Here is a 25421-nt window from a genome sequence, read left to right as displayed (position 1 = left end):
GAAAAAAAAAAAAAAAAAACCAAAGCTCAAGCAGACAGCTCCTGAGAAAGAACACCCTGGGCTGATTTCTGGTGGTTCATGCTTGTGTGTGCATACATGGCAACATGTACATACAAAGAAGTAGCTGAAGAGGTGGGGCTAGAGAGATGGCTCAACAGCTAAGAGTCCTGGCTGCTGTTGCACAGGAAGGACCCAGAGGTTCGTTTCCCAGCACCTACTTGGTGGCCTACACTATCTGTAACTCACATTCCAGGGTATCTGATACATTCTTCTGGCTTCCATGGACACAGGTATGCAAGTGATGCACAGACATACATGTGAGGCAAAACACCCACATACATAGAATAATGCTTTAAAAAGAAATACCTAAAGAGACGCATGAGTTGCAGTTACTTGAATTTTAAAACTAGGAATTCCATGGTGAAGTTCCTAGGATTTAGCCCCAGAAAACAAACTTCAAAAAGCATCAGCATGCTTTACATGGGGTTCCTTGGTGACAAGATCTCGATGCTGAACTTAATACTAGCTATTAGCTGTCAGTGAGTTAAATGATCTGATAATGTGTTTAATTATCCGCCTTGTTTCCTCTGTGATTTCTGACCTTGGATACTTTTGTGTGTATGTGTATGTGTCTTTAATATGGGTTGGGCTATATACTTTGGTGTTTAATTTGGATACAGTCAATACAACCGTTTTGCATTTAATGTTGTTTCTTCCTGTAGAGATTATTAGAGTTGGTGACAATAAGAAAATTCATCAGATTGAACTCATTCCAAGTGACCAGCTTGTTGCTGTGATCTCGGGCCGAAATCGCCATGTCCGACTTTTTCCTATGTCAGCCTTGGATGGTCGAGAGACAGATTTTTATAAGCTTCCAGAAACTAAAGGGTGTCAGACCATAACTGCTGGGAAAGTGCGTCATGGGGCTCTGTCCTGCCTGTGTGTGGCTATGAAAAGACAGGTTCTCTGCTATGAGCTGTTCCAGAGCAAGACCCGGCACAGGAAATTTAAGGAAATTCAAGTCCCATGTAACGTCCAGTGGATGGCCATCTTCAGTGAGCAGCTCTGTGTAGGGTTCCAGTCAGGCTTCCTGAGATACCCCTTGAGTGGAGAAGGAAGTCCATGCAATATGCTCCATTCAAATGACCACACACTATCGTTCATTGCACATCAGCCAATGGATGCTCTCTGTGCAGTTGAGATCTCCAACAAAGAGTATTTGCTGTGTTTTAACAGCATTGGGGTATACACGGACTGCCAGGGCCGAAGATCCAGACAACAAGAGTTGATGTGGCCAGCAAACCCTTCCTCCTGTTGTAAGATTCTTTTTTATTATTGGTCTATCTTCTTCCCCTTTTTGCCTTTTCATTTACTTAAAATATAGTCATTTTTTACTAACAGCTAGTTTTTTAGTCACTCTCAAGGTCTTATCCAAGTACTAATTATGTTGCTAATATAAAATAACCATATTGTAAAACCTAGACAAACAGGGTGAACATTAAATGCTTGAAGTAGAACTAATCTTTCTATGGAAAACTGACTGAGATACATTTTTTTTAATCTCCATGTATTTAAAAATAATCCCAAATTGTTCTCTTCAGTGTCCCCCCAAATACAGTATACTTATATAACAGTAGCTCGTAAGACTTACACTGGAGAAGTTTAAGTGTTTAATCGGTTCTTAAAAGATGTAAGTTGGCTTTTATAAGAAATATTACTCCATTTTACATTTTATAGATATATACATTGGTTTAAATTTACTTATTTTACTCTTTCCATAAAAATATTGATATATCATTTAATACCTCTACCACTGTTAAGTACATATTGTTTTTCTATATGAGATGAAACTGAGTGAAATTGATTCAGTGCCATCTTCCCTCTCAGAGTAGGGGAGGTTCCTGAGGGAGTAATTGGCTGGTTAGAATGCTGTGTTACAGGTGCATTCAGGGGAGAGTGTCTGGCTCAGATTGCTTTGCTTGTAATGGAAGCCTCTTAAGCCTGTTTACATGCTAAGAGGGAAAAGCCTCTAGAGAATTAGTAGGAAAAGGTAAACTATTTGGGAAACACAGAAAATAGAATAAGATGCCCCAAAATGGCCCAAAGAGGGTGGAATTCAGAAGTCTAGTAAAACAATTACTGGGGCAGGAGGCAGGGACCCCTCCCCTGCAGCAGGAAGGATGGAGGGCCAGACCAACCCCATGTGATAGGTGAGAGATTGTGTTTCAGAACAGTGAGTTCTTATTTCAGAAGAACGATCAAAAGCCTCTAGCCCTACTCAACCAGATTTAGCTGTTTATAGTGTTTTATTTCTTCTGAAATGAACATTTTTTTTTATCAGTGACATAGTAGGAAAATGAATGCTGTTTTGTAGCTGAGTCAGCTAACCCTGAGTGTTCTGATGTGAAGTCACCATCAGGCTAACACATTTCTAGGTGTAATTCAGTCAGTAACTATAGTTTGAGTAAATCGCTTATCCTGTACTTACGTCGCTATTCCTTCCACAAATGTGTTTTGAGCATCTGTTCTTGCCACACAGCAGCAGGTCACAGTGTCTGTAGCAGAACTGTGCTAGGACACACATATCATGCATACCTTACTTATCTGTTCTAAACCAGAGCACATCAACAGCTTAATTGCTTTAAAAGTCCAGTACTTTAAAATGCAATGGAATGTCTTATTGGACAAGGTGTGTTCATTGAGTCTTTCTGTATTGGGCTTTATAATCTGAGCTATGGTCTATCAGTTCTTCCATCATGATTTATGTTCTGCTCACTTCAAAAGTGTTTTCAGTATCAGTCTTATGTAATAAGTGTTGGGTTTTGAAAAGATGCCACTCTACAGTTGCTTAGGATAGACCTTTTAAAGCATTTGGGGCTTAATAGTTCACAATAATCAGCAGGCTGTACCTTCCTTCCTCCCCCCAGGTTACAACGCACCTTATCTCTCCGTTTATAGTGAAAATGCAGTTGATATCTTCGATGTAAACTCCATGGAATGGATACAGACTCTTCCTCTCAAAAAGGTAATGGAACACTAAAATGTGGGACAAATTGGTTAATATTTTTTACATTTTTCATTGCAAATAGTGATTGTGCATAGTACTGTGTTGCGTGAGGACATTTCAAGAGTGTATATATTGTACATTAAGCTACTACCCCTGAACCCCACTACTCTCCCTTTTCTTCCCCCTCCCTCTCCTATGGGGGGGGGTCTCTGCAACCACCAAGGCCAGCAGTGTCAGTCTGTGTGAGCAAGAAGGAAGTTGGTTCAACACAACTCAGTAGCTGGTGTTGGTGCAAACTTTGAGAGTCTGACACTGCGAAGTTTATTTTAGGTATATTTAAATATAGCACAATTTGGAAAAATGTTTGCTGGTGATACTTAACTAGTCCCATGTACACAATAAAGCTTAAGGCATGACTACATCAAAGACAGAGTTTCTCTGTGTAGCCCTGACTGTCCTGAACTTGCTCTGTGGACCAGACTGGCCTGGAACTCACAGAGATCTGTCCATCTCTGCCTCCCAAGTGCTGGAATTAAAGGCGTGCTCCACCACTGGCAAAAATATGCCCCAATTTTAAGACGTATTAGTAGTGTAAACCCTCAGAAAATTGCTATATTATATAAAGCAACAAAAATATCATCCTTAAATTTGTAAATTTGGTTTGGCCACAGTTTTCTATTTCATTTTTGTCATATAACCTTTGTAATATGCAAGCATGTAACCTGAAAAATGAATAGCATTGTGAGCTGTGCTCCTTTCCTTAAGAATGCAGTACCCCATCATCACCACATCCACATGCAGAGTTCGAGACCAGCCTGGTCTACAAGAGCTAGTTCCAGGACAGCCTCCAAAGCCACAGAGAAACCCTGTCTCAAACAAACAAACAAACAAACAAAAAGTCTTTTAGGTGAATACTTTAGTGTTTATCCATTATCTGGTTGACAGCATTTGAATTATTTCTAACTTTTGCTGTTGTCAGCATTTCTGCGTCTGTCTCAGTGGAGATGTGGAGGTGTTTCATTACACTGTCAGCCTCATGGCTAAGGCACAGGGGCTCCAGCTGTTGGACCTTACACAGTAGTAGTATTGCTAGTTTCCAGAATATCAGTACAAACGACAGTCACATCATCATCCTCCACCGTTCTTTCTGACCCCATATCCCTAGCATGCCGTTCTTTGAATTGTAGTGAAAAGCATGTCTCTGAAGTACTGGTTTGTATATCCCAGTTAACTGTGGTAATGCCTGTCCTCCATACTTTTCCTTACAGGCAATACCTGGTCATGTTTGCTCTTCTTGTTGAATTTGCAATTTTTTTCTTCCTAGTCTATTCAGACTTCTTTATGTGGGTCTTGGGTTACTAACACACAGGACAGTCTTTTCTGTTTGTGACATCTCATATTTGTGGTGTATTTTCCTGAACAAAATTACTAATTTTACTGAAGTAACATGTTATTCCTGTTGTTTAGGTTTTTCTTTTTTCTCTTCTTAAGAAACTTTCCTACTTCAAGACCATAAAGATACAACCTTTATTTTTTTCCAAATTTATTCTTTCTGACTCCCTCCTGTTGCTATGTGCAATATTTTGTGCATAATAAACTTTTTCTTATTACATGCGTGCCTGCAATCCACTTAGAACTGAGTTTTAAAATGTAGCGTTCTGGCTGTATTGATTTATATGGCTGGTTCCCCCATCACCGTTGTCCGTGATCCTTTTTCTCTCAGTACTTTCATCTCTAGATATGTGGGCATTCAGTGTTTGGTGCTAAGAATTAATAAAGTAAGTGTGTTCATTTCTTAGTTTAATTTTTGGTCACTGATGGTTTTTAAATGATCAGTTTTAAGGTTTATGTATTTCTGCTTGATTTTATTTACCCAGAATAGAATTTCTTTAAACTATTATTATGATAAGTTAGTTTGCTCAAACTAAATCATAGTTTACCTTCCTAGTAAGAATTATTAACTTGAGATGTTTTAAAGAACTATATTTTGACTTAAGTGAAAGGTTTTTTGGTTTTTCGAGACAGGGTTTCTCTGTGTAGCTTAGGAGCCTATCCTGGCACTCGCTCTGGAGACCAGGCTGGCCTCGAACTCACAGAGATCCACCTGCCTCTGCCTCTGCCTCCTGAGTACTGGAATTAAAGGCGTGAGCCACCAATGCCCGGCCAAAGTGAAAGGTCTTAATAGTATATTCCTAATAAATAGACTAAAACTTTTATGATTTAATTTTTAAAGGTTGTATTGAAATACTAATTTCATTTTTATTATTTTAGGTCCGACCTTTAAACACTGAAGGATCATTAAATCTCTTAGGGTTGGAGACTATTAGATTAATATATTTCAAAAATAAGATGGCAGGTAAGAAAATATATTACTAGGATTGATTCAGTGGAACTATTATGTCAGTCCAAAGCATTTGGATATGAAATGCTTTAGTCCAAATTTGGCTCAGGCATATCTCACTCTGGATGTGTAATACCCACTGTCAAACTCTGGCAAGACAACAAAGAGAAGCTGTGAACAAATAAATCTGTTTAAGCCTATATGGCTGTGTAAGCAAAGTGTTTGACTCTGCCACATGTTCTTTTCCTGTGGAGTTCTTGGTAAGTGCAGAGGATACGGCTGGATAGTCTTCGGTGCCCATAATAGCATAGAACCTAGATTATGTACACTTGCTAGAGCTCCAGTGGGGACTTCAGAAACCCATCTCTAGCGATTGCACAGCACCTCTAAAGTACTGAAGACAGTGTGGGTAGAGGCAAAGGAGACCATAGGAATGCATCCCCAGAACCTAGAAAGTAAAGATGGGAGAAAATAATCTATGGAAAGGGAGGTGGGGGCATTGTTTGTAAGAATGAAATAAAGGGAATTGGAGAGATGGCTCAGCTGCTCAGACAGGCCTGGAGCCACTGAAACTACTGTGCAGGAGAAGGAAAACAGTGTGAGGATACTGGTGAGAAGGGGCTGGTCAAAGCCCTGACACCAAGACAGCTGTAGCTTCTATCAAATTATATTTATAATTAAAAGTAAGAATGTGTTTTGCAAGCTATTCTTGATTTTAGCATGCATTTTTTCACATACTCCACTGAAAATTATTGCTTGCTTTCTGATTGTTTTAATGTATAACTTTTAACTATCACAGTTGTACATATTATGCAATTGATTGCAATGTCATAGAGATTAATAGATATAAAGAACTTTAACAATTTAAATGGTGTCATTATTTTCTTTCTCGCAGAAGGGGATGAACTTGTAGTTCCTGAAACATCAGATAATAGTCGGAAACAAATGGTTAGAAGTATCAACAACAAGCGGCGTTACTCCTTCCGAGTCCCCGAGGAGGAGAGGATGCAGCAGAGGAGGTATGCAGTTAACTTATGCCAGCATCTGTCCATGTTGCCATCACACAGAGGACAAGCTCAAAACAATTTAGAAGAAAGATTTGGTATCTGAAAATTTGTCGCTCAGCTGTGGTCCAAAATTGTAGGGTCGGGGAGGGTGGCTTGTTGGCAGAGTATTTGCCAAGCATAAGTAACACTCAGGAGTCTTATCTCCTACACTAATGAGTGCATCCCCCAGTGCCATTTTAGTGCATACTGTCAAGGTTTTAAGAATTTAGTGGACAAAGTACCATATTTTCACTTATTTCTGTATATATATGAAGAGTTATACTTCTTCCTGGCACACATAACTGTAATATAAATCATCTGTGCATATACTAATTGTATATCCTTAAGAAGTACAGAAGCCAGGCATGGTGGCTCATGCCTGTAATCTTAGCATTCAAGAGGCCAAGGCAGGAGAATCACCTTAAGCTTGAGGTCAGCATGTCCTGAGCTAAAGGGTAAGACCCCTTTCTTAAAAAAAGAAAATTGAGAGAAAAAAAAATAACTCAGATTAACTCTATACTCCATGAGCAAGCATATTTAGCTACATTTAAAACCATTTCTAAAATGTTATCTGTTTTAAAAGATGCACATATAACACTCAATAGTATCTGCAAAGTAGAGCAGGGGTTCTTTGATGTATGTTAAAGGAACCCTTTCCAGTAGAGGGCAGAGCTCAGTGGTACAGAACTTGATACATGTGAGTATCTCTGATCCCCAGCACTGAACCAATTAAACAAATAAAACCTAAATCTTAAGATCTTATTTAAAAAGCAAAGCAGTCTAAGGAATTGAACTATTAATATATTCTGTTATTCTAATTACATACTTATTTTTATAAAACAAAGTATGCTTAATTTTTTTAAAGTTATATTGATTAAATGTGGAAAAACTGTCTAAACAGGTGTTCTACCTTACAGGGAGATGCTACGAGATCCAGAAATGAGAAATAAATTAATTTCTAACCCAACTAATTTTAACCACATAGCACACATGGGTCCTGGAGATGGAATACAGATCCTAAAAGACCTGCCCATGGTAAGAGGCGTGAGGAGGGGTGTGAATATGAATGGAGTGAGGAGTCAGTGGCAGATGCATGGGGAAATATGTGTACATAGGCTTACATCCATGCACAGCTTCACAGAAGGTGCTATACAGTGAGAACATGTTCTTCCAGTGCGCCACAGTCTGTTTAAGATGCATGGTGGCATACTGATAGAAGAAACTTACAATTCGTACATCTATCAAAACCCAAAACAGAAGTTCTTGATTGGTTCCCCACCCTGGAAAAGTTCTCCATTTTGCTAAAAAAGTTTGCTGTTGTTAGTGGAAGAAACAGCCATATTTGAAAGGTTCTGTAACAAGTCCCAGACGCAGCTGCCAAAACTTTTAAGATTTCACTCAGTGCAGTAGATACTTGGGTGTTTTTCTCCACAGAAGCCCACATGGGCTTCATCATTCATAGTCACACCTCTCAGCTAACTGTGAAATTAAGTCTTGTTCCTTTGTTCAAATCCAAGCTTGTTTCCTGGACAATTACACGTAAAAAGAAGTGTGTAACATAGGAAGATGGTTGTATTTTAACAACATGAAGATTGCATTGCATCCACAGACCCATTATGCTGAGGTTAAAATTACTAGTGGAATTGGCAAATTATCCAGGCTCACTTTGCTCCTAAAATGTCAGTGGCACACACTCCAGAAAACTGCTAAAATGGAGTCTGAGTCTTTGATCAGTGGGGATAGCAGCTAAACTGGGCTAAGAATTTTAGGAATAATTCCTCTCACAGCAATTTCAGAGAGGACTGTAAATATTGATCCTAATCTCTTTCCAGAGACATCTGTCTTAATCTCATTAGCAATACCATTGGTAGAAGAAATGAGAGAAGTGATAAAAATGTGATGTGTAATAAAAATTCTAGTGTAAAAGTTAGGTTATAAAAAGAGTTTTTCATTTATTTCCTGGGGAAAAAAAAGAAAAAAGTCTACATTCATTTCAACCAGTGTGCTTGTCTGTAAATACCAGTCACATGACCATGCTTTCTTACCATTTGTCTTTAAGATGATGGTGATGATGGTGGCATCCACAGCAGTGTAGATGATTCATATTAGTGACCCTTTGTAATCCAGATTTTTATTAGCTGTGTTGGGTAAATATAGTGTGTGCACGGCTAGATCACGGCTGACCTTTATATATGTGTAAGTCAAGCTCATTAGACATCAGAGCTGCTGTGCATGTGAGCTGTTCTGCTTTTCAACCTCCACCTGGAATGAGAGCTCTGGCGCCTCCTCTTCCCACTCCTAACATCGATTGCTCCAGAGTCCTCACTGCTCAAGCTCTCATCTTAGCAGCACACGCAGCCGAGTCCTGAGATCCAAGCCTCTGCTGTAACTGTTCTTGCTATTTCATTTTTCTGTGTGAAAGTCACAACATACTTCAGTAGAGAGAGTTTTTGTGAATTAAACAGTTAAATGTAACTGTATTCATAGCTTTTATGTGAGAGATCAAGGGCAAATGTACTGTTTTAATTGAACTTTTTGAATCTTTGATATAGCATTATTGAGGAGTGGAGAGAGAACCAACTTTAGGCACACAAATACATTGCACAATAGAATGCCAGCTAAATCAATGTTAGTTCAATAGTAGCAAGGTTTTGATAGATATTAACCTTTTACAATTAAAGTATTTCACTTTCATTGCATTCTGGTGCACCTAGAAAGTTTTTGTCACATCTTTACCATGTAAAAGGAATTATGGTGTACCCCACATTGTAATCCTTTCCTTAAAGTGGAACAATGTCAGGATTTAATGTTATTCTGCCTAGGGTTTCCCCAGGTGAAGAGTTGTTTCTCATCCGAAGTCCTTTCCAACCTTCACATACAATGGAGCGTGGACCTTGGATTCTAAATTAGCAGTTCAAATGTTGTAAGAAAGTTCGAAGTATCCTCGCAGCTTTATTTCTTTTTGTTTAAGTTTTTTTTGTTTGTTGGTTGGTTGGTTTTGGGTTTTTTGTTTGTTTTGTTTTGTTTTGTTTTTAGTCAGGGTCTTACTATCTAGCCATGACTGGCCTGGAACTCTCTATGAAGACCAAACTGTCTTCAAACTCAAAGAGACCCAACTGCACCTGCCTCCAGGGTGCTGGGAACAAAGGCCTGTGCCACCATACCCAGCCTAATTATACTTCTTTCTCCCTTCACTCTCTTACCACTTAAAAGAAATCTTTTGTTTGTTTGAGACATAGTGTTCCTTTGAGCCTATCCTCCTGTCTCAGCCTTCTAGGTGCACCAGGTACCCATCACCATGTCCACCAGAAAGTTGTGTTTTTGTTACTATTGTTGAAAGCATTTTTATTATTAAGCAAAACATTTTCAGATGGAATTTGTCATTCATCCACTGGCTCCATCCCTGTGACTTCCATGCTGGCTGTTGATTCTAATTAGACAGCTCAGTCTGGGATGTATGCTGTCACCTGCTTTTTGTTAGCTCCACAGCCACCTCCCCTGGCCTCCATCCCAGATTAATACCGAGTTCTTTCTCCCTGCCAGTTCAGTCATTTTTAAATGTGTCTTCTATTCCTTTAATTTTTCTTAATGTGTAAGATAAGCACTTACATTTTCAGGAATATGCATGATTTATGAAGCTGTTTCTTCATTTGCACACATAGTAGGCATCAGAAGTTTCCTGTGTCCAAATTCTGTTTGTTTCCTGTTATTTCCACATGTCTTTTCTCATTTCACCTCCAGAGGATCTATGACCCAGCTCTCTAAAGCCATCCATTTAATTACCCAGTGTATGCTTTGTGAACACTTAACTTTGTGCCGGGATCATGCTTATCTAGGAGCAGACTCTGTTAGACATTATACATGCATGTCTGTAGGAGTGCTCGTGTGTGATAGAGAGCTTGTAATTGAATGTAGTCTCATTTCAGTATGTTCTCTCCACTCAAATGGAATTATGAATTATCCTTCTTCCAAAAAAGAGGAATTACATTGATCTGGTAACATATGTAAGAACTTTCATGTCCCAAAATCATGTTACCATCTGTGCAAAGAGCATGTACCCTAGATGTTTTTATCTCATTGTATTCAAGTCACTATCATGTTCCTGTGAAATACTTAAGACCTGAGAAAGTTTTGGGGGATCTTTGGAAGAGTGACTGCTTCATTTGTAGCAGATACCCTGAAGTCCACTCACCTGTGTCTTGAGTATGAAGAGGGCAGAAGAGCTGCGAAGAGTCACGTTCTTACCTCCTGTCAGATATGTCCCTTCCATTTCCATCCTCGTGAGTGGAGAGAAGATAGACAGCTAATATAAAGTGATATGCGAGCCTTAGACAATACACAGAACTCATTTCCTCGAATCTTCTTCACCATTTGTTTACCTATGGATTTTGTTGTTGTTTAGTGGTTGCTAGAAATACAGGAACATTTTTCTCCAACCAATTTATCACTGTAGTGTTTGTCACCATATTCCTAGCACAGTACATTTTACCTGTTCTTAAAGTTCTTAATGAACTCAGCATACTGAACTCAGTAACCTCTTCAAGAAGCAATTTTTCTTACTGAACTGTGGATGCACTCAATGGTGACGTGCTTCCTGGGTTGCGTGCGTGTATGTATGTATGTATGTATGTATGTATGTATGTATGGTCTATAAATTCAGAACTGAGAAATGGCCATAGAGCCCGAGGAAGCAGGTTTGTACCTTCCTAGTTAGAAACAGTTTTTGGTTCCCTTGTCCTTTAGCAGTCTCTTGCTGTTCCTGTGCTTGGTGTTTGGGGTAGACTTTTGCAATGCTTTTGTTGTATCTCATAAGAAAGTCCTGAAGCCTGAAAGCTCTTGGATCTCTGGAAGCCATCCTGCTACTCACTCAGCTGGTAAAATGGATGATGTTAGCATGAAGTGATCTTTTAAAAATCTCCTGTTTAGAGTAATTGATTACAGAGGTTAATTCTCTGAGGCCAGAAAGAATTTCACTGGGAGTTCTGAGGGAGATGCTGCCTTGTTCTTTGTGTGCATGTTGTCTGGTATCTCTCACCCTGATCCATTCGCATGACCTTACAGCTTTTTCTCCTTTCTTTGTTTTTGATAGCCAGGTTTCCCTTATCCATCCCCTCATCACCACTCCGGTCTGATCTCCTCTCCGAGCAACTTTGAGCACATCTATCACATGACTGTCAATTCTGCTGAACAGTTTCTCTCTCCTGATTCCATAAACCCTGGGTACCCCCCGTCCCTGCGCTCTGCCCCCGGTACACCACACTCTGTGATTTTGAGGGTATGAACCGCTGAGGCTGGGGCTAACCTCCACTAACCACGTGTGCATTTGCTAACCACTGAAGGGCACCTTGGGGAATGATTGCCCTTTCCCCCTCCTCGACTGCTTCAACTACTTTTCTGCCTTCTCCTGATTATCCTCCTCTTCCTCCCCTTGTCAGTCCATCTTGTCTCTTCTTCTGAGGGAAATATGGGGGAACAAGGCATTTCTGTATAATTCAGAAGCAGCTTTAGAGTATGATCTTGGTTGGATAGTTTTCCAAGTATGGTATTTTTCCATTCTGAATACCGTGCTGAAATGAAAACAGCCCCAAACTGGATCTTTTATTCTTTTAAAACAAACAGAAAAGGGTTCCCTGAATTTCTGAATTTTCTGGCAGCTCTTTATAACCACTTCACTTCAGGATGAGATAAAATTCTGGGTAGAACTTAAGCCATAGACCTACCAAAAGTCTCCAGAGTAATGCTATAAATATCAAGTAAGTAACAGGAAAAGTTCTAGTTAAAGTCAGTTTTTACAAGTCTTTTGAGTTGTTGATCTGGATTTAATTGCAATCAAAACCCAAGATAAGAAAAATTAAAACAACAACAACAAAAACCAAAGCTGCTACACCCTGAAGAAGCATGGCACCTGCTGGTCCTTTCACCCATCCCCACACCTTTGTTGCCATTGGCCATGCATTGAAATGGCTGTTAAGCAGAGTATCTATTTTATCAAGTAATATATGCATATATGAACTTGAAGGAAAGTTGGTTTTATGGATATTAAAATATTTGGGTTATGCCATGCAAACTGTAAATAGTAAAATGGTAATATGGGTTTTAAAAATTTGTAATGTAATTTTCCATAAGAAAATTAGGGGCTCAAAGTCTTATTTTTGTTTGTATTAATTACTTTATATTTTAAATGTCACTAACATTAAATTATAATGGCATCCAAATGTCTTACTTGACAGAATTACTGTAATAAAATCTGCCTTAGTTTGCTTGGCAGCAGGAAGCATATTCCAAGGAATCTGTAGTCAGTCACGACTTGCCTGTGAGAGAAACCGCTCACCATAGCTAAGTTGAGTCATGTCCACCAGTGGGAGTATGCCCCACTCTTCAGCATAGTCTTAACTAGAAAGTCCCAAAAGTTGGCTTCTTGTTATATTCTAGTAGAGTGTCTATCATTTGACTAAATAATTTAGTATTTTAGTTTTCATTCTTGGTTGCTGGCATATTTTGGAAGCTTATTCTCAGTCACTTGTTCTAGGGTAGTCTTACTTTAGAGACAAGAACAGCAACCCATCTTAGCTTTGAAGTGCAGCTCCACTCTGGCAGTTCCTGTCTCCAGGGCCCCTTGGCAATGCTCATTCGTGTTGCTGTCCTTCATAAGGTTGTTCCTGTGTGAGCAAATGCTAAGCTTCTGCCTGTGACTGTCTTGTCTTTAATTCTTTTAATTTTCTTAAATTAAATAAGGCAAAACATTTTATTTAAACATATAACACACAGAATTACGTGGACTTTGCAGATCTGATATAGGAACCAAAACAGCAATGTTGAATTGGGACCCGCTAACCAGCCAGCCTTCTGCTTGGGGACATCTTTGGGTGGCATTGTTGCTTGAATTGTTTGTGGTGACCTTCTGTCAGTGTTCGGTTGTGTTGGAAAGCCCAGTGCTGCAGGCACATCCAGAGCCATCACCCTTTGTGGGGAGAGGAGTTCATAGTCACATGGTAACTGGGAAGTGAGTGTCCAGTTCTAGACCTTGTTAACAACCAAGAACATTTAAACACACTGCTAGATTTCCTTTTTACTTCTTTCTTATTTCTGCCTCCTGTTTTAAATTGTTTGATCATTGACATATTGTAGCAGAGAGAGCTGTGTTAACATATGGGTCAGCTTAGAAAGAATTAGAATTGGGGCCTGCATCAAGGCTCAGTGGGTAAAAATGCTTACTGCCAAGCCTGACAACGTGGGTTTGATCCCCAGAACCTACAGTGAAGGAGAGCACCAACTCCCAAAGGTTGTCCTCTGACCACCCACAGTGGCACGAATATGCTCGCACCCACACGTGTGTGTGCACACACAGGCACGCTTTTTTAATTTAAAAATTGCTACCATTTTATTCAGTTGCTCTCAAAAATTTTTATTCTTTCTTTGAAAATTATATAAAGTGGAATCTGTGTTTTTAAAACGTACACACACACACACACACACACACACACACACACACACACACACATAAACCAATATGAACTAAAGCACAGTATCTTCTACAGAGAGGACTATAATCTGAAATTCATTAATTACCAGCAGAATTAATCTGATGCCTGAAGCAGGAAATGGGGGTTACAGATATAATCCAATCATCTATCTGATAAATATATTTAGTACCTATTTTATGTGCTGGAGTGAAGTGTTGGTCATAATTTTAGTCAGTGTAAAGAAATAACATATTGGGGGCCAGAGAGATAGCTAATTGGTTAATAGCACTGGCTGCTTTTTCCAAAGGACCTAGGTTTAGTTCCCATCACCCACATGGCAGCTCACAACTGTCTATAACTCCCATTCGAGATGATCTGGCATCCTCACACAGACATACATGCCATAAAATAAAAAGAAATCTTTTTAAGAAAGAAAACATATCGACTAAGGAAACAACACTGGAAACAGTCGTGAACTGTATGCTTCCTGAGCAACCTGAGCCAGCTGGATCAGCACAAGGCAGGGTGATTCTAGATGAAGGACTACCTTCCCACAGTGTTCTCTGTTTTTCTCTGTTTCAGGAGCAGATAAGAGGATGTTAAGTGAAATATATAAAAAATAGCCTACTGGCTTACTGTGTGTCTCAGGGAGAGAGCAATTGCCTGGCATGCACAAAGCCCTAAGTTCATTCAAATGAACTTAGTCCCATCAATGTTTGGGAGGCTTACCTAGACCAGCCTGAGCTAGGAGAGAAACAGTAAAGAGAAGAGAAGGGAAAAATAAAGGCTTGATGCAGTTGGGCCTTTTTTTTTCTTGCTGAACCTCATAAAGCCTTGAGGTGAGATAGTTGCTATTGGCATTGACTAAGGGATCCTGAGCAAGCCTGGGTCATGCCACAGCAGAGTGAAAGTCAGCATGGGCTGCACATATGGATGCCTTTCTCTAGTGATTCCCTTAACCTGCTAGAAGAAGGGGGTACTATTTCCTCAACACCAAGTGCTGAAAGATTCATTGGTTTTGAAACAGTAGGGTGGGCAAACTGGTATAACATTTCAAAATACATTTTGAGTTCATTTTGTGTTCTATGGCAGTGAAGAGAAGTGTGATAGAGTGGGGGAAACTTAAACTTTTTATTTAAAAAAAAATAGGGGTGCTGAGGATATGACTTGCTGGGAAAAGCCTGATGTGCAAGCCCTGTGACCACTGTCCAGATCCTCAGAACCCATAGAAGTAGACATAATAGCACAAGCTCATGTGCCAGCAAGCCTTGCTAACACAATGGGAGAGAGACTGTTGCAAACTAGGTGGAAAGGCAAGGACTGGTGCCTGAAGGTTTTCACCTGACCCTGTCCAGGAAAACACACACGCACACCACAAATATATAAGGATTTAAAAGAAAATATGGACAGGAAACAGCACATTGTTAGTAGTGTCTGGTGAGTTAACAGAATTGGCCACTTTATGGTTTCCGTATTACCCATACACTCCACCATCTGGGAGTTTTCCCTTGACAATAAGGAAAAAGCAAACATTTTTAATGAACTAATTAGTGCTGAGAAAAGTGCTGGCTGGTTAATGTGTTTTTGATTAGTCTTAGTGGCCTTGACCATCATGGGATTTGTTGAGTGTAGAAACAAAGTGGGAAGTGAGATGGCTCAGCAGCCAAAGGAGCCTGCTGCCAAGCCTGATGACCTGAGTTCAATTCCCAGGAAGGAAGCAACTCCAAGTGCTGTCCCACTGACCTCCACATATGCATTGCCATACATGTACTATGTACACGTATACACACACAACACAGAGAGAGAGAGAGAGAGAGAGAGAGAGAGAGAGAGAGAGAGAGAGAGGAGAGAGAGGGGGAGAGAGAGAGAGAGAGACTGTCTAGACCCTTTGCCTCATTTGCAGGAATTTGGGGCCATGTCCACATAAGGAGAGAGCATTGTAAGTAGAGAAAAAAGTTAGGAACATGTCCATGTGGTTTGACTACTCTGGGATTTAGAAAGTATATTCAAGTGTCTGCACTCTCTGGACCACTTCCATCTAGCCGGAAGCCCAGCACTACTCACTGGGCTACCATGTGAAGTGCGAGGTTTTGTGGCCAGAGATAGCAAGATTCTGAACAACTGGGGTATGGTCATACAAATGGCACATGGTGTCAGGAAGATATTTTGTCAGGAGTATAATTTTAATTGACTTTTCCAAAGGGGCTTACTCAGGTTTCTTAAGTAAATACTCTCTAGTCAAAGATGTTTCCATTATCTACAAATGTCCATGTAATTCTGCACTCCACTTCATTAACCATTTAACACATTTTTAACCATTTTCACAACCATAAAACTGTTTATTGGTAAGTACTCCTTGGCGGAGGTGAGAGTCATCTCATGTCAGGGCTTCAAACCCCAACGGTGGGAAAGATGGGCCTCTGTTGCTGCCTGCCCTGTATAGTTCTGTTCAAGATCACTTTGTGTCTGGAGAGTCAGAGTAAAAGGCAGGGTGTCTGCACAAAACCTGTGTCTTTCCGGCTGATAGCTATGCCTCTCTTGTGTTTTAGAACCCACGTCCTCAGGAAAGCCGGACAGTATTCAGTGGTTCCGTCAGTATTCCCTCCATCACCAAGTCCCGCCCTGAACCAGGCCGCTCCATGAGTGCCAGCAGTGGCCTGTCTGCACGTAAGTGGACAGATGGGAAGAAGATTTTTCCAAGAGGTCACAGTGGGGAGGTAAAAGTAGAGCTGAGGAGGTGAGACCACAAAGAAAATGTGTCCCTTGGAACAGTTGAGCAGTTTCCCGGCAGAGTGGATAGGGCCCCTTGTCTACCTGAATGGAAGTGTACGTTAATGCTCAGAGCAGCCGCACTCTCATAGAGTTTGTGGTGGGCCGGGTAGTGCCGTAACGGGTTACACATGTGGTCTGTGGCTTCAGCTTTGAGTATGCAGCAGATGCCTTTTGTATGCTGACCCCTGGGACCCCAGCAAAGCCTTTCCTCACTCCCCAGCCACTGATGGCTAAGACAAGTGAAGCCCACTAAATCCACTTTCAGTCAGAAAATGTACTCATTACTCTATATTCTTGGTTGCCCTGATACATTTATTGTTTAACGTTTATTGTTAAATATTATCTCTGTACCTGTTTTGTTTCCAGGCACTTTTCAGTTCAGTTGTGCTACATCCATTATGATGTACAGCATAACAAACTACCCCACAACTTAGAAACACAAACTAGCAAACAAGCTGGGTGAGGCAGCACCCGGCTGAAGCAAGAGAATAGCAAGTGTCCAGTCTGGGCCGTGTCGTGGGACCCTGACAAGACAAGGTTGGGGGAGGGGGAAAGAGACTAGAGGGGGAGCATTGATTTATTATCTCACATGGTTTCTGAGAGTCAAAATGATTTGAGCTCCTTTGTAAGGCTGCAGTAAACTCAGAGCCACTCTCCTATGGCTGGAGAATCCGGGACACGTTCAACCCTGTGGTTGTAGGAGGCTGAACCTCTGCACTAACTTGATTGAGGGTCGCACCAAGTGGGTTTGCACTGACTTCCCCAGGACAAGTGAGCTGTGGGACAGAGACAGAAACAGAAATGATAGGCAGTCACAAGTCACCTAAGGACAGACTGTTCTAGAAAATGTGTCTCTAGAAGATCTTGTGTTTGTGCAAGGTGACAGTCTTTAGAGCCTAGAGACAGACAGCTGTGATGTCACTGTGTGACATAATCACTGGGGCCACCAGTGTGCATGCTGTTCACCGTTGCACTCACCACATGAGTGCTGTCTCTTTAGGGAGGGAGCTGCATGTTGTCTAAGCACAGAGGAGGTGCCACCTTGGGGTGTGGCCTTAGATGTGAGAGCATTTTCAAGAGTCTTCAGTGCATTTGCAGAAGCTGAAGATTGTAACTTGCTGTCAGCTCCTAAAATCATTCTGAGCCAATATGTAATGCCAATCACAGTGCAAAATCCAGCTGGATGGGAAAATGGCAGTGGCTGTGTTAACCTTTGTATGTGTGGAAGCCAGATGACTGCTGGTGGATTTAAACCATAGCTCAGGTCACCTGGTCAAGAGCTATAGTAGACTAGCCAGTATTCATGTTGTGTTTGCCTGTTACCCTCACTCAAAATAGGTAGAACCAGGTTAATTTTCCTCAGAATTACAAACATATTAATTTATACAACAAAAATTGTACCAGACCATTCACACTATCCATTTATGATAATGTAGCCTTCATAAAGCCCAGCATTGGCTCCAGTCTGCTCCAGTGAGCTTTTGCCAACACATGAGTTTTCATGGCACTTAAAGACACAAAAACCCACATGTCTTTCAGGGACTTTGGATTTGTTAGGATTGTGGCTAATGATGGGGCCTGGGATGATAGAGACCTTAGAGTAGCTGGGGTGAGGTTCAGTGTTATCAGCATGCAAACTACAGCCTAAAAGTGTCTCACTTTCCTGCCAAGGCCCTAATGCCTTTTCACATTGGGTAGCTCTCAACTATCTGTAACTCCAGCAGAGTTGGAAGTTTTGTCCTGTCCAGTCCCATGACCCAAATAAACACACAGAGGCTTATATTAATTATAAACAGTTTGACCAATGGCTCAGGCTTGTTACTAGCTAGTTCTCTTTTAATTATTAGCCCATAACTATTAATCTATGTGTCTCCACGTGGTCTTGGCTACTGGAGAATACCCGGGCCTTTTTCTTCCTCAGCAGCCACATGGCGTCTCACTCACAACTCACTCTCTACATTCCTCTTCCCAGAATTCTCCTAGTCTGGTAGTCCTGCCTGGCTATGTCCTGCCTGTCCATTGGCTGAAACAGCTTTATTCGTCAACCAATAAGAGAAACATATATTCACAGCATACAGAGGGACCTCACCCATCACTTCAGCTCAAGGGCATGCAATACCTCTGGCCTCTTGGGCACTTGCACTCATGTGCACATACCCCAAAGACACATATACACAATTAAAAATGAATTTTAAGTAGATCATGTGTGTATGTGCCTAAAATGTGTGTTGTTCATGAGCGATGGTGGGATGAGGGACTGGAGCAGGGACCCGGGGAGTGTACGGCAGACTGTTCTCACCCCTCTGCTTCCAGGAGCCATTCTCCATGCAGTGAGTTCTCAAAGAAACCATAAGACAAGGTGTTTTTCCTCATGCATAGGGGAGAAAAATTGAGACTGGGGAAGGCAGAAACAACCTGGTTAAGGCATGAAGAAAAGAGATGTGGAAGACTGGTGGTTTGGATTTTCTTTTCAGAGATATCAACTGAACACTCAACTAGGCATTAGGGAAATCAAATAAAAATGACTGCCTTCCATTAGGTTGTAGTCCAGAGAGACCAAAGACCTATGTCAGAGTAAAGAGTATATTTCCAAAGGAATCTCCCTACAAGTGAGAGCTGGCAGGGCCAGTATCTACTTTGATAACTGGAGGGGAGGGGCATTGCTGTGCTGTGAGGGGATAGCACTAGGGAGTGGGGGCCACCGGTGGCCACCAGGATCACTAAGTCACTAGCCTTCGAGAACACCAGTTTAGAAGCAGCACTGGTAGTCTTTGCAGGGGTCAAGTGTGGTGACTGCTGTGAGGGACTTAGCCCCAGGGAGGGGAGGGACCATGGAGGACAGTCTGCCAATGGGCTTCCACTACTCAGTGCCTTCCTGAACACTAACGTGGTTGTGGTCACATCTAGACATGGCAGTCACTGGGTGACATTTTTATATATCGCATTCTTAGTGTAAAAGGCATTTATAAAATCAGCAAAATGTTGAAGCAGCCTGTCTGTAACTTACAGTGCCCTTGACCATTACTAACACTTAGTAAAATAAAGTTTTCTTAAACAAAAACAAAAAAGTTGTGGGGACCATGGAGAGCTTTTGCACGGGCACTGACAATACTCTGGAGGATCTTTCTTGTCTTCTCGCTGTCAGTGCTGCTGGTCGCCTTGCTGTGTGTCCCAGCTCTGAGGTTAAAGCATTTGGGTGTGCTCTCAGAGACACTCCTTGGCTGTGAAGTAGGAGTGCTTCCTTGTGTTTCCTTTATTTTCTCTGAGTTTCTGAAAGGCGGTGTTTTCCTAGGTGTAACTGTCTGGTGCTGGAAATGCAGCCCATCTCTTAGAAAGCTTCCAGCAAGGCAAATGTCATTTGTTACAAGAAGGGTCAATATGTCTGTAGCATGGCATGCTGAGGGCACCAGGGTAGGGACACCCAAGGCAGTGGCAGGTGGCGCCGTGGCGCTGGAGGGATTCTGTGGGCTCCATCCACATGGCCAAACAGCAGCAGTCCACAGCCAGTGGGAGACAGAAACAACCTACAGCACTGGGCTTCCTGCCCTTACTGGGGAATGCCTTGTCTTCTTGGCAGCCTGTATACTTTATACAGGTGTGGCCTCTTCCAAATACATAGCTTTTCCCAAACGGTGTCCTATAGGGTCATCAGCCCAGAATGGCAGTGCGCTAAAGAGGGAATTCTCTGGAGGAAGCTACAACACGAAGCGGCAGCCCATGCCCTCTCCCTCGGAGGGCTCTTTGTCATCGGGAGGCATGGACCAAGGAAGTGACGCCCCTGCGAGGGACTATGATGGAGAGGTAAATGGGCCGTGGGTGGCGGCTGCATGCTTAAGGCCAGTGCCTTGTCCAGGCTGAGCCTATCCCCTTGCGTATGTCTCTGAAGGGTCAGCAAGGAGTGTCACGTGGGTGCAAGCTACAGCTTCCCAGAGGCTCTAGGAAAGGCCCCCGCACTTGTCATGTGTGTGTGTCCTCCAATCATCTTACAGAGGGTTTGTCTGCTGAGGACAGAGAAGCCCCTGGGTGGGGTAGCGAGTCCTCCCTGTTGTCCCTCAGCTTCTCACTAGTGCCTTGTTTTACAGGACTCTGATTCTCCAAGGCATTCCACAGCTTCCAACAGCTCCAACCTGAGCAGCCCCCCAAGCCCCATTTCACCCCGAAAGACCAAGAGCCTCTCCCTGGAGAGCACAGACCGCGGGAGCTGGGATCCGTGAGCCCAGGACCGCAGTGGCCACAGGCAGGGACTCAACACCCCGACAACGTGCCTGGCAGCAGCGTAGTGTCCGCACTGCTGCAATAAGGATTCCTCCGCAGCCAGGCCCGCTTCACCACCACCCCCACCAGCCCCCCAGGTAGCTTCCATAGACAGACTGCGCAGACGCAGCGCTAAGAGTAGACGGGTTGTGTTCTCACCGTAGTCCTCACGTAGCGCCCAGCAGCCTCCATGAGCGTCAGCCCGACTGTTGCCAGGAAATAAATCCTCACGACTGAAAACAATGCATATTTTACTACAATACAGAGTTTAAATAAATACATAAATGTAGAAGTTAAATACTGAATGTACATAGTCAAGGAAGCATCTTGTGTTCAGTGAAAGATGATGCACATATAAGAAAGCTCATTTAATTTAAAGAAATGTGTTGTTTCTTGTCTGTTTCCCAGCTGAGTCAGATACAGGGTACAAAGGCCTCAAGTGATGTTTGTAAAGAGAGAGCAGAAGTCCCATCCCCATCGTGTCTGTCCTCAAGCCTGCAGGCTAAGGAATGTTTGGAGATCAGTGCCATTGGTGGGATGTGACCTGGACACCACAGGTGGCACACAAGTCACTCCAGGGCCACACCCACCTCCCAAGGCATCTCTTTCTCTAATGATGGATTTGAACATTTCCCCCCTTAGTATTTTTTGGTATCTCGCACAGATGAATGAAAGACAACTCTGTCATCTTCTGAACCTTCCCATCATAAAGGGCACAGGGAGAGAGTCGGGGCTTCTGAAGATCATAGAATGGTTTGTGTAGCTGGTTTTGGTCCTGGCAAAATCCTGTCCCTCCCTAGGTTGCAGTGAGTCTGTCTGGACTGGGCACAGCTTCCCAGTGAGGAACCTGTTTGGTTAAGGGTGGTTGTGAACTTCCTCATACACACTCCTGGGGAAGGGGCTTCTTTCTCCCTGCTAACTCATGTGAAACCTCAGAAGCACAGGCTTGAACAGCCTTGACCAAATATGCCTTCCCACATGCTGGGACAGTGGGGCCTGTGTGGGCCTGGGGGTGTGCTGGCTGCCAGAGATGGCCAGCCAGCTTCCACTCTGGGTGTGTGCTGCTGTCCTTGTCCAAGGAAGCAAGATGGAGACCAGAACTCGTCTCTACCCACATGTTTCACCAGCTAAGAACATAGAAAAGACGGAAACTACAGTACCCCATGCCAGTAAAGAGGCCCTGCCACTCTTCCTTTTCACCTCTTTTGGGTTGAAAAAAACCACTATTTCCCCACCTTAAACCACACCTAAAATAGATTTCCAGACCTGCTAGCCAGCCTGTCATGCTGACACTTGGCACAGTGTGCTGCCAGACCCTGAGGTGTGCTGCCTTATGGAGGAGGAGGTCAGAGTTCCGGGCGGGGGATGGTGATGGAAGCACTTCTGATAGGGTCTTTTAAACAGCAGCTTTGACAAATGTTCTGGATTCTCCACTGGCTCAGACAGGAGCACATTTTGTTTTGGGTGGGCACTGTGTCATCCTAATCTCAATTGTTTTGCTTTTGGAAAAGAAGTGTTACAAAAATATTTGTGTACATCCAAAACTAAGGGTCAGATCTTGAGTTTGGTGAGAGCCTTATTATTGTATCTGCTTGAACGTGGCACTTTGCCTGATAGCACTGGCTCCTCTCTCCTCTGTCCCCTCCCCTTCCCTCTCCTTCCTAGGCAGAAAACTGACTCTACCCTGAGCCTTTGGTCTGTAGCTTTGACAACCAGTTGTGAATTTTTGTTGCTTACAGTGCTCGTTTATAGAGTCTCGTTGTAGAGTCTCAGTCGAAACCTCCCTGCAGGCCCGCTCCATTGCAGTGAGCCCCACCCGAGCTCTGCTGTGGACTGGGAGACTCTGCACTGCAGACATGATCCACACCTGAGCTCTGCTGTGGACTGGTAGATTCTGCACTGCAGTCATGGATCCACACCCGAGCTCTGCTGTGGACTGGGAGACTCTGCACTGCAGACATGGATCCAGGCATTGTACCAGCAGCCCTGGCCCAGAGTGTGGGGTGGGGTTCTCCTAATAACCACTGTCTTACTGGACTTGTCCCAGCCTTACATGAAGAGCGCTCCTGTCAGAAGCCGTGGAGGAGGGTAAGGAAAGACAGAAGCCACGATCCCTCAGAGCAGTGGCCACCAAAGACCAAATTAAAGGCCTGCGGCCCTGCCTGAAACCATTCTCCCTACCCCATGCAAGGTATTTGAACATGTGCAGCAGCTGGAATTGATACCTAAATGGAAAATGGTGTTCAGAGCCATTTCTGGCATAGTGTCTGTGGGTTAGTACTTGGTGCTATGTCCAGCCTATTTGCTATTGGCCCTTGAATTCTGGCTCATCTATTATGTGGGTTTGGGGTGGGTATGCAAATATATTACATTTTTTGGTTTTGGTTTTGTTTTATTGCCAAAAACAAGCCTTCCTGTCAATGATTGCTAAAGCAGACTTCACTTAGAATATATATTTTGGGTGCACACTCCCTGTGCTTAGTCATTCACGTTCTTTCCCAGTGAGCACAGCTTTAAGACTAAGGGGGATTACAACAAATGGCCTGTTTAGCCTTCCAGCAAATTGCTATAGCCAAGCTTAAAGGGAATGCCTAAAATTCCTGTCATTCCCACCGGCCCTTCCTTCAGCCTGGTCTCTTTCATGTTAGACTCCTGTCACTTTGTTTCTTAGTGGCCGCATCAGTTTCTAAGAAAAGTAGCTGGCTTGTGTGGAACCTCGGGTATCATTAAGGAAAAGCTAGAGCAGCGGAGCAGACATCTACTCCCAGTGCAACAGGCCACCATGCAGCCTTGGCAGTGACTACCAATTCACTTCTCCGAGCTCAGTAGACCTAGCTGACATCCCCTCTCCCAAACATGAGTGTCCTTAAAACAGCGTGACACCCCCAGACCACTGGCCCTTTCTAGGCACACATAGCCCAGCCCTGCCCCTTTCTAACCTGGTTTGGCAGCATAGCATCTCACTTCACCCTCCAGTGGCTCTTTCCTTGTTGAAACCTTCAGTCTTTGCAAGTTCTGAGTTCCCTGTGGAGCCTTGCTGGATGCTGTGAGTGTCTCCTGCCCGCTCCAGCATCACATTCTCCTGTCCCAGGGACAGCAGCATTACATAGGGCCCTACTAGTCAGTCAGCCTTGATGCCATTGAAAACAAAATGACCTGCCTTTTTATTTTATACCATTTATTTTATACATTTTTAGGATTTTTTTCTCATTGTAATATTATTGTACAGTTTTGCATGGCCTGGGTGTAATCATTTTTGTTTAGACTATGATGCTGATCAGTGTGTGTGTGTGTGTGTGTGTGTGTGTGTGTGTGTAAGGAAGGTACTGCTTTGGCATCTTAATCACTCATTTGGTTTGGTTTCATCCCTTGATGTTTGAGGGAAATGTCCTGAGAGAGTGTCTGCCAACAGACTATGACATGGGTTCTTTTGCACAGAATTATTTAAGGTGGGATAGTAAAAAAATGTAACAAAGAATTTCTCACCAATATTTTATGTTGGCGTCACCTAATTAACCAGACTTTGATGTACTGCAATAAAATAAGGAACTGTTAGGATTGAGTATTTTGTCTTTTTCTTTCCCTATATGAAGAGCAAGATGAGTTTGTGGCTCACTGGTCCCTCCTCTGGGCCTCTTCTTTATATACCCAGAGGACACAGGTCAGCTCGCCCCTGGGGTTTGATCCAGGACTTTTTTAAGTTGCCCTCGGAGCTCAGGTAAGAATAACATTCAAATCCCTGGAAGTGTTCAGCTCCCTTCCTCTAATAAGAACATCTTAGTCACTGCTTTAGGCTGCTGGGCCACACTCTGCAGGCACTTCAGAGTCATGGTTGTCTAGTGTGAAGCTGGAAGCAACTTGATTGCTGTCTGTGTAAACAGCCTCTTGGGAGCGTTGGACCCGTTTTGGTGAGTTGATGAAGCTGGCACACAGGTAAGGATGGGTGACCTTATCAGAAATGCCACAACTGCAACTGAAGTCACTCAGACCCCTCCTAGCCATTGGGAATCTTGAAGATCCACAAGTCACCCTGGGCCTCAAAGGTGGCATCTGTGCAGAGTAGGACTTGGCAAACTTTCCATGGTCTGTGACACATGGACAAGAGCACCAGGTACCAGTAAAACTTCTTAAAAGGCATAGTGAGCTGTTTGGTGCAGGGTGGTAGTTAGCCAGGCCCCTAGTCAGATTTAGCATGACCTTTAAGAGCACACTGTTCCTGTCCAAGCCCTAATGCCACCTCTAGTGCCTGCTGTTCTGTAGCCACAATCTACAAGCTTGTTTTCTCTAAAATGGCTAAGAAGCCTGGTGGCTCAGACTTGTGGTCCTAATTACTTGGCAGGCTGAGCAGGAGGGTTACAAGTTTAAGGCCTGCCTGAATATCTTGTTGAAATCCTGTCTCAAAAGTAAAAGGGCTTCACATCTGCAAGACATCAGGCTCAATCCCCAGTGCCAGTGAAGCCTTAAGGTCAGAGACACAAATGCAAAGAAATTCTTAATGTCTGCCTGAGTTGTCACATTCTGTCCCCACCAAGAGCAAT

The 25421-nt window shown here is 42.8% G+C and overlaps 1 protein-coding gene across 4 annotated transcripts in view; it reads left to right on the top strand.

Annotated features, from left to right (window-relative positions):
* Positions 1-24445, top strand: part of Cdc42bpa (CDC42 binding protein kinase alpha) — a 184316-nt gene extending 159871 nt beyond the window's left edge. For 3 of the 4 annotated variants that reach the window (XM_027418850.2, XM_027418849.2, XM_035445641.1), the window contains 8 exons: positions 723-1316; positions 2928-3025; positions 5279-5363; positions 6244-6367; positions 7312-7429; positions 16407-16524; positions 20273-20430; positions 20712-24445. In XM_027418850.2, coding sequence (XP_027274651.1) covers positions 723-1316; positions 2928-3025; positions 5279-5363; positions 6244-6367; positions 7312-7429; positions 16407-16524; positions 20273-20430; positions 20712-20843 — 1427 coding nt within the window. In that variant the 3' untranslated portion in view covers positions 20844-24445. Of the gene's footprint in view, positions 1-722; positions 1317-2927; positions 3026-5278; positions 5364-6243; positions 6368-7311; positions 7430-16406; positions 16525-20272; positions 20431-20711 lie in introns of those variants that run through there. The other variant, XM_035445642.1, reaches the window with a different exon arrangement.
* The last annotated feature ends 976 nt before the right edge of the window (positions 24446-25421 follow it).

Source organism: Cricetulus griseus, chromosome 5 (genome assembly GCF_003668045.3).
Source record: "Cricetulus griseus strain 17A/GY chromosome 5, alternate assembly CriGri-PICRH-1.0, whole genome shotgun sequence".
Classification (NCBI taxonomy): domain Eukaryota; kingdom Metazoa; phylum Chordata; class Mammalia; order Rodentia; family Cricetidae; genus Cricetulus; species Cricetulus griseus.
This window is presented reverse-complemented; position numbering and strand designations above follow the sequence as displayed.